Source organism: Colius striatus, chromosome 2, assembly GCF_028858725.1.
Source record: "Colius striatus isolate bColStr4 chromosome 2, bColStr4.1.hap1, whole genome shotgun sequence".
Taxonomy (NCBI): Eukaryota; Metazoa; Chordata; class Aves; order Coliiformes; family Coliidae; genus Colius; species Colius striatus.
Genome location: NC_084760.1, coordinates 12,527,032 through 12,541,764, shown reverse-complemented (window position 1 = coordinate 12,541,764; position 14,733 = coordinate 12,527,032). Strand labels below are relative to the sequence as shown.

The following is a 14,733-nucleotide window of genomic DNA, read 5'->3' as shown; positions in this document are numbered from 1 at the left end:
CAGGTTGAATTTAAATTGTCTAAAATTTTCATGGAAAGTTTTGTTCTTTTTTTTTGCATAAAACATAGGATGAGATGGGAAGAAACGAAAATGATTTAGTATTTGTTTACCTCCTCTTGTAGGAAGAACAAGTAGTTTGCCATAGATTGAAAGGGAGCTTTGTTTGGGTTTTTGGGGGGTTTTTTGGTTGCTTTGTAAATATCTTGGGATTGTGGTGCTGATTTTTTTGTGCAGTTCTACCACCAAGAGATCTAAGCCACTGACCAAGGCTCTAATCCCAGCAACTTGCAGTTAATGCTGTTACCATGATTATTTATTGGAGTGGTTGTGTTGTAAGACTGATAAACAGAATTTAGCAACCAATCTTGCACTGCGTTTTTAAGTATTCTTCAGTTCATTTGTGAAGCTAGATAAAATGAAATTTGAAGATGTCATCAAACCCATCTATGAATGAGAACTTAACTGCATCAGGCAGCTATTGCTAAGGTAGTGTTATTTTAAGGAATGCAACTTTTGAAGCTCAAATGAGATGTAAAATAAGTAAGAAATAAAATCTTCTTGAGTCCATATAAAAATCTTCCATGTGTAACAGGGTTATGTTATGTAAATAAGTAGTGGTGACACCCTCTGTAAAGTTAGTCGGTGTCTCCTGTCAGCCACAAAATATTGAAGCTGAAATTTGTTTTAGTTCTTCCCCTTGGAAGATGCAGAAGCTTTTAAATTCACTGTGAATATTTCATAAGCAGTAACATTATTCTGCCTGTAAGCAATTCATGGCAGTGTAAGTGAAGTACAAAAGGTGTGACTCCTGCAAAATAATTCATGTGGGTTTTTAAAAAATGCAATGCAGCTCATAGAAAGGAGCCTGTCCTGAAGTTCTGGTCAAATCCTCTTTCAGAGTGTTTACAATTCCCAGAGGTACAAGTGACAATGAAGATAACATTATCCTCATTTGTTTTACTTGTCTAATTATGCACATTCCTTTCTGTGAAATGGAAGTAATGAGCTTAACAGAGTAAATTGGTTATTTTTAATATAATGAAATTGCAAGTGGTCTGGAAAAATATGCAACATAAACGTTTTTCAATGACTTGAGTTACAACATCCTTTCAGTGTCATTACTTTCATCAGCTAATGATGTGCCAGGAGCAAAACATGCAAATACATATCTGCAATGAAAGTCAACAGAGTATCCAGGATTACAGAATAAGAACATATGAGATTCTCTAGATACTGATTTTTCAGAAAATGTTGATTTATTGTTTCAGTCAATTTGTGGATTCTTTACTTCCACGTAACAGAAAAAGAGCCCATATTGATAGCATTGGCTTACAAGCCTGCTACAGGTGCATAGCCACCCCATAGTTGCTATACTGACTATATATAATGACCTAACATCATCTTACAGGGTTGTGGTTATGGCCATAACACCCAAAAATTCTGCCCTTCCTGAAGAGAGCAGTTGTGAAAGTATTTAGTGCATAGGAATGATTGTATTCTTGCAAGTCTGTGTGGTCTCCATTTGTATTTTTTTCACTTTAAATTGCTTGCAATTTAAATATTATTTTATTCAAATTCCTTGAACATTAATTAAGAAACCTTTTAGGTACATGGTATATGCTAGAACTATATTTTCTTAAAAATGTGTTTATATTAACTGTCACCTTCCTCCCTATGCAATCTTATGTTTTTCTTCTGACAACATTTAAAGACAACATTTAAAACACATATATACTCTTTTTTTTTCCCTAGGAAATATATTAGCACGTCTAATTAATATAGCAACCTTTTTTTTTGAGATGAGTGTTATAATGCAACACCTCATAGACTTTTAAAACCAAAAAGTTTAAACAGTAAAGTATTTAAGTATTAAAACAGGTTTAAGTATTACTCTTTAATTGTTGCGTTATGTTGTATATTTCTGGATTCTAAAAAGTGCTGTGATCAGAAATATTTTCACAGCTAATAGATTCAGTGCTCGTGATTAAATGTAGCTGGAATAAATTCTTGTGGCATGAGGGATTCAAGAGGGATGTGAATTATTAGGAAATAATTTTGTTCATTTTATGTTAACGATACTTTCTGGTTTATAGAGTAAATTTTACTTCATCTATAAATATTATTTTATATGATTCAGTTCTGTAAAGAATATATTTGCCATTATACTTCTTAATGGTAACAAGCCAAAGAATTACACAGAATAGATTTCCCTCTCCCTGGGAAGTGCTTCTTTACTTTTAAATTGATGATGTATTTCCTAAGTAAAAATATTATTTGTTTGAAATCATAAATAATTTTAGCAGTAAGATGATTGTCTGTATTTGACAACATCTTAATTATGTAAATTCAAATAAATAGTAAGAAATTAACGCATCATTACAAGCTTTGCTAAGTTATAAAAGAATTGTTTTAAAGTGATCTCATAAAGGAGAAAAATCTTAGTTAAAGTGAAATGATTACAGCATATAACCGCAGAGCTGTCTGAGGAAAAAATGTATCACTATTATAATTATCAGGAAGAGATTCAGAAAAATATTTTAAGGCTAAAATGTCTAAGCTGTTAGAAAAAAAAAATCCTTCTAAAAAAAGATATCAACTTGAAAATATCTCATGGGTGTATAGTACTTGCTAGCTCATAGAAATAACTATTCGTAGGAATGTAACGTATAAATGTTGTCAAAGCAAATTATGTTTAAAATTTGTAGCATTTGGTACTTTAAACTGTGCTGCAATTGTGAGACATGAAAACTGCAGATGCTTGACTTCTCTATTATTGAAAGTAAACTGTTCAAATTAAACTTTTATTTAAATAAAAGACACAGAAAAAACCACTTTAATGTCTGTTTCATGTCAGCTTTATTGGATGAAACCCACCTTTTATAAAATAAGGTTTGATTGACTACCTCTTTCAAAAGGTTCTTTTAAAAATTTGGATCTGAACTTTGACTTTAAAGGTAGTTTTTATTGTAAATGAGTTCATCATGCTCATTATTAACTGATTACTATACTATTCATCTTGTTCTTACAACAAGAGGTAATTTACAGTTGAAAATCCATATGGGGAAGTAATAGATCATATAAGTGAAACATTCGTATACAGAATGAGACGGAATAACTTTTTTTAACTGTTTGAGCCCTGCACTTTGTAATGAAAACCACATAAATCAGAATAAAAATATCAGAAAAGGAGGTGAAACTCTAATCCAATAAGTTTTCTCTCTGAAAAGTTCTTGGTTTTATGGTTTTTAACATCTTATAGTCCATAAATGAGACGGCAAAATTCAGAGTTCTAATTGACCAAAGCCACAATTGAAATAAGCCTTTGCAACTAGTCACAGTTTCTGAGTCAGATTTCTCTAGCTATTGTCAGCAGAAAAGTAAGTAGACTTGCATGAAATATGTTCCTGCAATTTGCCTTGTGTAATAAATCTTAACCTTATGTTTAATCTTGTTTTTATTATAACAGTTATAATACCAAAGAAATATTACAATTTCTAACAGACTCTGCCTATTCATATTAGTCTTTAAACCTGACTCTCTTTCATCCTACAGAAAGTAAATTTCTGTACTGAAAAGGAGTTGTTAAAATCAATGTTCTCACACAGCAACTTCGTAGTCATGTGATAATCTTGTAACTCCTAATTTTTTTGAGTGTTGCAAAATAAGAAGAGCACGGGAGAGACCCCTGGGACATAAAATGTTGCAGAAATAATTGATTTTTAAAAGAAAGTTTTCTCACCTAAGAGAGTATTCTAGAGAGTAGTAGAATTAAAAAAAAGAAAAGAACACAACAGATTTCTTTTCTACTCATTTTAATCCACGTCAGTCAGAGATGAAAAATCAAATAGATCCAAAAGATATGGAAGGAAAGAGAATAACACCAAAATAGGATAATTAAGGGAAAAAGTACCAGATTGAAATTGTCTGTCTTGCAAACTACACATTAAATAGTCTCATTTACTGGTACTTACCAAAGTGTTTGCATATGGACGTTTGTTTACTATGAACATAGAATGATAGCAATTCCCTTCAGAGGAAAGGAGGTCTGGAGCAATAAACTCTTTAACTATTTTCTTATTGGCCAGATGCCTAAAAGAACTTCCCGTAAACTGCAGAGCAGATTGCTTTATTTTTCTATACGTTGCAGAAGGATTAGTAATGCTTTCTTTCTGTAATGCCTAATAATGGATTTGTTTTCCTTGTTTTATCCATATCATACGATTGTGTGTCTCTGTGAAAGCCTGCAATTTTCAGTTGTACATGTTTTTAAGAATTTTACACTCAGAACTTGGATAAACTTTTCCATATTAGCATACTGGAATATTGTAATTTGTGGAAACAGGGAGAGTGCAACTCGTTCTAGAGACTGCATTTCAACTGCAGTCATGCAACATCAAGCAAGTCCTTGGTGTTAACATCTATCCTAAACATCAAGACAAAAGATTGGTTTTGAAAAGTCTTCCAAAATATTCATTAAACATCAAATATTGAGATTTAATAATTTGCCCAATTAAAAAGCCTTTCTAGAATATAATAATGTATTTTCCAGGAGGCTTTGAGTAAAATTCAGGCAAAGGACATATTGAATAACTGAGGCTGGAATTTGACTTCTGCAGTAAGGAAGCAGGAAGAAAAATGATATCATATTTTGTCTGACTTTTTAGAAAATTTCTATATGTTAGAGTAATAACTATATGTATTCCCTTATAAGCTTTTTTTTCTCTAATAAAACAATAACTTTTTACATCAGTTGAGACTTTTAAGTTAGTGAGTGTTCTACTAAATAAGTGTGACTTTTTCATACTGTTTTTCAAAACTGAATTTAAACCATGTTATATTGAACCAGAAACTCTGTGCCTACTAGTTTACTTCCAAAACAGTTTCTATTTTTTTCCTAAGGTTTTTCCTCAAAAGATGTCAGAAACATCTGACATCTGATGCTAAGTCTGCAGCATTTCTGTTGTTACTGTGGTCAGTGACCTTGAGAGACTTACTCCAGTAATTTCTCTTAATGAACCAAACTTCCATCTGTAAAATGTACACGTTGATAATCTTAACAGTCCTTGGCACAACAAAATATACATATGTATAGGATTTACTTATGACTTTAGGTATGGCTGGTAAGGTAAAACAATACATACATTGTAAGATGATCTTAAACTGAGGACTGGTGGACTAGATGATCTTTGGCAGTTTCTTCCAATCCAGGCAATTCTTATATCTCTAAAAGATGTAAGCAGTTTGTTCAGTGTATTGTTATGCAAATGTTATCATTTGCTAGGAAGATTACTTTTATCATGACAAACTATTACAATGTGAAATTCTATGCATGACACTGTTACAATGAGAGCCCCTTGGGTGTGAATCTTTGTGAAGCTGTGTTGACTTTGATGAAATATATAAGTAGAGTTTCCTTCATTGATTTCACCAGCAGCTTGGGTCTGGTTTTTCTGCCCCTGAAGTGTTTTACACATGCAGTGTAATAACTTAGTTAAAAATCTGCAAACACACTCCCTTACCTCAAGAAAATAACAATAAGAGAGTTACATTTGTCCACATACACAGAGAGTAGCTCAGACTTAAAAATTCTTACACCTGTATTGGGCCGTCATTTTTGGGTGGTATCTGACAATACAACACTGCTCATCTGCTCATCCCAGCTTCACTCTCTGACTTATTGAGGCAAAGGAACCCACATCATTCTTTGAAACTGTGCAAGTCTCAAAGCAATAGGAGTATTACCAAAAGTGAAAGGAATTGCTGAGTTTTAAAACCAGAGAAGAGGTGCTTGTAACGGCTGTTTTGTTTTCTCTCTGAGCGAAAAAAATACATTAAGTGGAATTTTGTAAAGTCTTATGACTTAATTTGTATTCTGAAATAAATAAAATAACAATAGAATTAATATATATGCATGCTTGCAACAATTCCATATGGCTTGGGTATTCTAGGTGACATTTATGTTCATAGGCAGCTTGGGGGCTCATGACCCTGCCTGCCAGTCACAGCCAGCATTTCTCTCTGCTGCTTGAGTTCCTGAAGGTGCAATGAAGCTCTCTGTGTAGATCTCCTATGCGTGGGGAATGTTGTAGCAGATATCTTTAGTTAAAGTATTGAAATTTCTCTCCAAACTTCATTTAGGATGAGCTGTTATCACAGAGCTGGTTATGATGTAATCAAAAGGTCTCTCTGAAGTAGTAGTTCTGTGTTGGGTACCCTGAAACAGCAATGAAGGACTGGAAGGCTGTGGGTCTAGAGTATACTCATATGTTTTGGTGTAATGCAATTTCACAGGTGGTCTGGGAAGTTGATTTTGGGATGGTCTGAAAGCTATTGCTTTGTTTTATTGGGCAGTCACCACATGGAAACTAAGGACTGATAAAAGTCCAAAATACAGTTCACTGCAGGTTGGGGTAGGACATCAGCATCTGCCTCATGGGCAGGGAAAGGATTTAATACAGTCTACTTCTCAGCACTTTTTACTAATGTGAATCTTTTGCTTCAAAGAAAAGCAAAGAAATGCCTGAAAATGGAGTTAAAAAAAAATTTGCATATATTTTTACCTGAGACCAATTCTGACTGAAGTTTTCTAGGTGAATTAGTTCACTGTTTAATGTGATGACACTGTATACAATCACATGACTTCTTGGACTTTTCACTTCCATCTGTCTTCCAGAAATACACCAATTCACAATGCTCTGAAGTGGTAGCTGGAGCAAAAGGTTATAATTATACTCAGCGTGTTACGAGTACCTTCTATGCTGCCAAATATTCTGATGTATAGGAAGCACAGTGCATTAGTTAGGCTGCCATGGCCTGCAAGATAATGTGCATTCTAAACAGTTCATCAGTCTGAGAAAATACTTAGCACTTTGCTGCAGAAAAGTGTAGCTCTTAGATTGGTTTCCTTGTGTGCCTAGTGGAAAAGGACTGATAGATCACCCTTCACCTTCCATTTTGTTGAGCCAAGTACAGGAGGTTGGCCAGGATGTCTCAGTTGCTCCAGTCCATAAAGGAGAGGCCAGGAGGAGATATGTTTTGTCTCTTCATTTCTCTGCTCTGGAAAGCAAATATATATGCTAAAGATATGGTGATAAAAGGAGCTGATAATTAACATCAACATCAGCTTAATCTGGAAAGCTTTTTCTGCATCTACTTGCAGATTTTCGTAGTCATAGAATCACAGAATAGTAGGAGTTGGAAGGGACCTTTAGAGATCATCTAGTCCAACCCCCCTGCAGAGGCAGGTTCACCTAGATATGGTTGCATAGGAACGTGTCCAGGTGGGTCTTGAAGACCTCCAAGGAAGGAGACTATGCCATCACTCGTACTAGAGAGCAGGAAGGTTGAAACACCACTATATGTTTGGTTATTAAAGCTGATACTATTACACATTTCCATAGGTTGCTTTCAGATTAATGTGATGTATCTGTAATACTCTCACAGTCATTGTCAAATGGGATCTCTGAATAGACAAGTGGTGGGGCTTTGTGTAGAGCATGGATTTGACTCAAGGGTTGGATATATGCAGATCTATTCCTAAATCTCGTAACTACTTAATGCTTCTTAGAATCTTAATAATTTAAGGGTTCAAAGAAATTGAATGTGCTAATAGATATTTGATTATGTATTGATATTAACTGATAAAGATTATGCAATTTTTCTGTGTACTTAAAAGTAGCACAGGGAAGAAACTCTTACTCCTTTGTTCTTAAAATATTTTTTTCTTGGCAGCACTTGTCTGGATGTATAGCAGATGTGCTAAATATAACCTGCCTATGACTTAATGCAGCACACACGTAGAAAGTGAAAAGAACATTAATACAAGTTGTTATTTTAATATGGACCTTTGAGCAAAAGGAAGCACTGTTCTGGTCTGGACTACTTATGCTGTGATATAAATAGAAAGTTGAGTTTCCAGGACTGTCAGTCTGGCAAAGTTCATTTGACCTCCATTTGTGATGCAAGACTCCTGAAAATAATGGCCTCACTAACATTTATTCTGTGTTTCTATTAACAGGAGGAGTGCTTTTTGAATTTAGAAGCTCCAATTTCAAGAGTATGTGGCTATGACACTCCTTTCCCTCACATCTTTGAGCCTTTCTACATCCCAGACAAATGGAAATGCTATGACGCTGTTCGAAAAATGATTAACTACTGAGCAATAATACAGGTGAGAAATATCTTTTGCTGATGGTTTGCCTGGTAAGGATTCTGACAGAGTGACTGCAAGGTTTAGGCCTAAATTACTACTCAATTATTTATAAGAATTGCCTCTTAAGGCATTGAGCCTTCAATCTTAAAGGAATATTTTTAAGTGGTGCCACTGAAGTCAGTATTTAACATTAATTACCTTGCTTAATCAGTCTGAAAATTAAATGTCTCGAATCCTGAGAAGCAACAAGAACATAAAGTGAACGATGAAAGGAATAGTAATGCCCAGAATACGTTTTCACCTATATTGGAACACTTAGCATTATTTCATAGGCAAACCATGGTGTTAAACGTTATCATTTTTCACTTTTCCGAGAGGCCTGTGAGGTACTAGTAAAGTCCAATTTACACTGAATGTAAGCACTGCATTGCAAACAGGCACAGAGCATTGAAAATACATAAGTACATTTAATATTTTAGAGTTCTGTGACATTAAATATTTATTCTAAATATATTCATTATCATCTGTTATGTAATTTGATCATGCTTTTGGTTTGCAGGGCCCTTCAGGCACCAAGTCTGTGAAGTGATATACATTTCTATTACCTATAGAATAGTCTACTAATAGTCTACTAATCACAATCTGCAGCATCTTTTCTCTTCATGTAGTTGTAATACAATACTAAGTAGTAGCAGTAGACTGTGCAGTCATCAACTATGACCTAGTATTGTTTATTTCTGAGGGAGAACTTCTGGTGTTTAATGACCAAAGTTTAATAGTTAGGAAATGTGTCAACACATTGTATTCTCTGCTTCTCTTTAATGAAGTTAATCAAGTGGCCTAGTTTTTGAGGTTGAGTCATGGTGGGTCTTGTATATCTCAACTAAAAAAGAAGAGGAAAACAACAGGCCTGTTTTTCTTATGCATAAGGAGGTTCTGTAATAGGCCAGGCAGGGAGATTTGAGCCAAGGAAAGGAAGGCCAAGGTGGGCCCTATATCCTGGGCTCCCTCTTGTGTCCATTTTACCTGTACATTAAGTTGTGAATTACATTTAGGGCTAGAAATAAGAGATTGTAAATACCTCAGTGTTAATCTCGTTTATATGTGTACTTTCTGGAGGATTTTTTGCATTTTGCTCTCTTAGTTTCCCTCGAATGCCTGTATGTGAAAAGGGAATGTTACCTTTCAGGCAGTGTCTCCCCAAAATAAGGTAGTTCCACTTACAATATTTGTCCAAAATCACCTATTCCTGATGTACTAGGATGTTTCCTTAGGATTAGAGCTGAAGAATGTTGTGGCCTTTTTCCCTGTGAGGGTGGTGAGACACTGGAACAGGTTGACCACAGAGGCTGGGGATACCTCATCCCTGGAAGTATTCCAGGCCAGGCTGGATGGGGCTTCGAACAACATGGTCTGGTGTCCCTGCCTTGGCAGAGGAGTTTGAAACTAGATAATTTTTAAGGTCTCTTCCAACCCAAACCATTCTACTATTTTATGAACTTTTTTGTAGAGTATGTGGTAAACACTCTCTCTTCCATGACAGTTGTCCTTGCCTTTTGTCTGAGTTGAAGTAAAATCAAAGACTTATTTTATTTTTTGTTGGACACCTCTGTAATAAAGTCAGTGAAGATTTCCTTAAAAGAATGGGTTGTGTGTGCTCTTTGAAGAAAGTTATGAGGCCATACTAGGTAGCCTCTAATCTGTTTCTTTCCAAAGGAAACCAAAGGAACAAAGGAAAGGGGGACAAACTGAGGACATTTGGTAGTTCAGAAACTTAGTTTAACCTCCATTCCTCTACTGAATGGTAAAGTGAGGGAGGTATGAGAAGCAAAAATGTGTATTCTGAGATTGTATTGAATACACACACAGTCCAATTTTCACACTTGAAGTCCTCACTAAACGTTTCTGTGAAGATAATATGGACTAAAACGTGGAAAGTTCATCTACATTTTTTACCTTTCTTCTATGATCTGTGCCACACACAAATAACAGAGGTGGTTATTGGCCAGCTGAAAACATTGGTTTAGCATATCAAAGAGAAGGTTTACTAACGGCTGTCTGGAAAACAATGAGAAGACACAGAAAACTCTGTTTTCTGGTTTGTCTCAGAAAACATTCAGGGATGGGGCCCATAACACCGTGTCTTTTGGTGAGTGTGACTAGATTTTAGTGTTACAGAATGAGCTGCTCAAAGGGTTTTTTTCAAAGAGAGAACCTTAATGTGCCTTGTTGTAAGGTATCTTTCAGGGAACTGTTCCATTATTTTTCTGTGTGCTATAGTAGATAATTGGTCTTACATACTTGACGTGGCAGTTGTAGGAGTTCTCCATGCTCTCATCTACTTCACAGAGTTTACATATAAGGTAGTGTGTTCACGTTTCTGAGAAATGGAAGGTTTGCTTTACATTTGCTTCTTTTTGTTCCAATTGTAACCATTATTAGTGACATTACTTGCTGTTGGTCAGGACTGATGAGGCTAATGTGTTCCAGACCATCTTATGTGTACAGAGACAGGGATATGTTTTCTAAGATATGATGTTACAGTTTGTGTGGATTTGAGTACAGCTATAGCCTTCTGGATGTTAGAAAAGTTAGTTCTCTTCTTGTCCTACTACTGGAGAGACAGAGGAGCTAGCACATTCAGGTGAAGAGAGATTTAGGGTTGACTTTTGAGCTGCAGGAGTGGCCAGGCTGGCTAAGTTGCTGCTTGGCTTGTGTTTCAAGTCATTTCTGTTAGATACAACCTGAGGGAGTGGCTGGCTATCACCTTCTTTTCCCTTAATCCACAACTTTCTAGAAGTTACTTCATCTATTGCTTTCAGGCAGGCTGTGGGGATAAAAAGAAAAAGTGAAGTGGTAATTGTCAAATATATCAGTGGTATATATCAGATAGTCCTTTCCAACATGGCCTGAAATCTTTCTAGTTTGAGTGAGAAGTTACCTAAAGCGTCATTTCATGAAGTCTACACAGATACGAGTCCCTGCTCTTGTTACTAGATAACACCATGTTTCATGGTCTACCACTCTTTGAAAGTCCTCTTCAGACCTGGAAACAGGTTCTGTGTTAAAGCATGAGGATGCTAACTCATACTTTTCTTTAAGTTATTGGTGTGTCAATCTTTCTGTCCTTAATTCACACAAGTGGGTAGAATAAATCTACATCTTCTTTAAAAAAAAACCAAGCAAACCAATCTCTCCATCAAATATGTTTGGCTGTGTGTATGAATGTACCTTGTACCCAGAAAGGTTCCTCTCAGGCACCAGAATTAACTTACTACTTTGTGTCTGAGACTAATGCAGGGCCTCAAGCTGAATGCTACAGTCAGTCGTTTCTAAACTTAGCCTTATTATCTTGATGTACATTTGGTTTTATTCAACCGTTGTTGACAGTGTCTCACACATGCATAGTTGTTTATCTTGAGACTGACAGTACAGATGGTTTTCCCTCTCAAAGACAACATTTGACAACACATACTGTATAGTTCACTGATAAGACAAACCAGAGCAAAATCTGTATCTTTCAGCAGCTTCTCAGTTACTAAAAATTATAGCTATGTTAGCTATAAGAGAAATAGATTCCAGGTAGGCAGCTGTATTCCAGATAACTCTCTGTAGTTGGAAAAAAAGATAAAGGGCAAAGAAACAGTGAGATTAGGATGGATATACATTTCCTGGATAGATGGAACAGTGCCTGGCTTCTCATTTGGGGAAGAGAAAGAAAAAAAAGAAGAAACAGAAGAAAACAGACACAAATTTTATAATATGTGCTCTTGTGGTACGTAAAGATGGGGAAGAGTGGCTGCAGCATAGAAATGGCAAAGAGCCAAGCGCTTCTCTGTTACCTCTTGCAGCTTTTTATACCACATTTATTCGGTTTTCTTCTCAAATTCTGAATTTTAAAGCTGTCCCTGACAAGTGCCAGTTTGCCTTGTGAGAGTGTGTGTGTGTATGTGTGTGCATGTAAAGGCACCATTATTATGAATTTAGTCTCTAAAAATACAGTTATCACTCTGAACTTCATTAAGGAATTACTTTATCATAGAATCGTAGAATGGTAGGGGTTGGAAGGGACCTTTAGAGTTCATCTAGTCCAACCCCCTGCAGAAGCAGATTCACCTAGATCAGGTCACATAGGAACATGTCCAGGTGGATCTTGAAGAACTCCAACGAAGGAACCTTCACAACCCCTTTGGGCAGCCTGTGCCAGGGCTCCCTCACCTCAACAGTGAAATAGTTTTTTCTTATGTTTAAGTGGAACTTCTTGTGTTCCAGCTTCATCCCATTACCCCTTGTCCTGTTGCTAGCTACTATAGAAAAAAGGGATGTCCCAACCTCCTGACACCCATCCTTTAGATATTTGTAAATGTTAATAAGATCACCCCTCAGTCTCCTCTTCTCCAGACTAAACAGCCCCAGTTCCTGCAGCCTTTCCTCATATGAAAGATGCTCCAGTCCCCTGATCCCTGATTAGTTCCAAGATTGGTGGCCCTGCACTGGACTCTCTCTAGCACTTCCCTGTCCCTCTTGAGCTGAGGAGCCCAGAACTAGACACAGGACTCCAGATGAGGCCTCAGCAGGGCAGAGGAGACGGGGAGAAGAACCTCCCTCAACCTGCTGGCCACACTCTTCTTGATGCATGCCAGGCTGCCATTGGCCTTCTTGGCCACGAGGGCACATTGCTGGCTCATATTTAGCTTATTATGAATCAGGACTCCCAGGTCTCTCTCTGCAGAGCTGCTCTGCAGCAGTTCTACCCCCAGCCTGTACTGGTGCAGGGGGTAAAGTTTATATAAAGTTTAATCTTGGTGCTTAAAGGTTAGTTGATGTTAGTGGACGATGGGGAGTTGATTTAAATTTACTTTTTTTCTGAGCATATAATTTAAGTTATACTTCAAGATCCAATGAAGTTTGCTCAGAACCAGTGCTCCAGCTGGGAGAGACTGGCAAATGCTTTACCTTTCTCAACCAGTAAGTTATCCTGGGAAACAGGAAGGGATTTAGTAGATACTTTGGTTAGTTATTGTCTGTTCTTTGCATGCCTAATTATTAGGCAGAGCTTCATAGACATTAACTTAAGGTACAGAAAAAAATATGCTTCCTCTCCCTGCTTGGTATGTAAAACATGAGAGACTGGGCAAGATAATTTCTTTTTAACCTGAGACTAACAACCATGCTTTTGTCAACCCAGAATCCCAAATGTGGCAGGCTAGATTGCCTGCCTTTTGTAATGCATTGTCTGTAACCCACTAGAATAAAAAACCTCATAAGTGGGATGCAATGTTCCTGGTTTATAATGTTTTACTGATGAATGGCAGTAGTCATGCAAATAGCCAAGTGATTAATGTCTTATTCACAACCAGGGAGTAGTCCAAATACAACAGTCTGCAAGCACTATGAGTTTGTTAGTATGGCTGTTGCATACTTGCATTCACGCTTTGCTGAGAATTCATGCAAGATCAGGGATAACGAAATGGTCTTTAAAAAACCCTATACATTGGAAAGGTGTTGACTATAGTTTTTTTTTTTTTACAAGACTCTTCTTCACTGTAATAGTAGTTTGATAGTGTATCTAGTACAAGGTTATAAAAACAGCACGTAACCCTTTGCTTAACATGCTAGAGTGGGATGGAAGATGCATCAAGTTGATGCATAAAGGGTGGTAAGTAGTGTTGTCTTGACATCAGATATCAGTTGCAACCTTTCTAATTTCTGCATGTCTGCCTTGATGGCTTAAAAGATATAATATAGTTTTTAATACATGATAAGCATTATATTATAAATCACACACCTTGAGGTTAAAACATTGTTATAAATTGCCATGAAAGGTACTGTGTGTTTAAGTTTGGATATTACTTTCAGGCTAAAGATTTGTAATTTGTTTTGTCATCTTCTTCTGCAGGGATGAGAAGAACAACAGGGAAGTACAGAAGCTGCCTTCAAAACTCTTGACACTTTACTCAGATCTTTTGGGTTTGGAATTCACACAGCAGACTGTTTTCTCTGAACTCAACTATCCTTAGTATTCATCTTGACTATTCTTCAGAAAGTTCAAAGCTTCCTCAATTATGAAATCAATGATGGGCAGATGATTGCTATAATAAGTAGTTTCAATTATTTAAAGATATCCCAGATGTTTTATGAATGTTACACATCAACATGCTTTGCTAAGTTACATCTCTAAACTTCACTGTGTAAATACCAAGCAGGGTTTTATTCAATAAAACATACTATGCACCTGTTGTCTCTTAGTTTTGTTATTTTTGGGGGAGAAACCAAGTTATTTGAATGTGACTGTATTTTCAACAAAATAAACCTTAGACAACCAGACCAGCTTGTGCATCTGGTTTGATGGAGACCTCCTTTAACCAGTGTCATTAGCTGTCTTTCCATTGAGTGGATTCATGTAAAAGAGATTTTTGCTTTGTTGCTGTAGGTGAGAGGTTCCATTGGTACATCTTTGCTGTGATATCTTTAATTATTTTCCCTCTAGATGTGGAATGTGTCTGCTGCTAGGTACTTGTGCAAAATGTTCCAGTTTGTAGAGAAAAGATAACAACTGACATGCTAATGTCATTGGTGAG

At 36.3% G+C, this 14,733-nt stretch overlaps 1 protein-coding gene across 1 annotated transcript in view; it reads left to right on the top strand.

Annotated features, from left to right (window-relative positions):
- BCKDHB (branched chain keto acid dehydrogenase E1 subunit beta) overlaps nucleotides 1-14,355 on the top strand; it is a 135,816-nt gene extending 121,461 nt beyond the window's left edge. The window contains exons 10-11 of the mRNA XM_061989932.1: nucleotides 8,018-8,170; nucleotides 14,052-14,355. Of these exons, the coding sequence (XP_061845916.1) occupies nucleotides 8,018-8,158 (141 nt within the window). The 3' untranslated portion in view covers nucleotides 8,159-8,170; nucleotides 14,052-14,355. The remainder of the gene's footprint in view (nucleotides 1-8,017; nucleotides 8,171-14,051) is intronic.
- The last annotated feature ends 378 nt before the right edge of the window (nucleotides 14,356-14,733 follow it).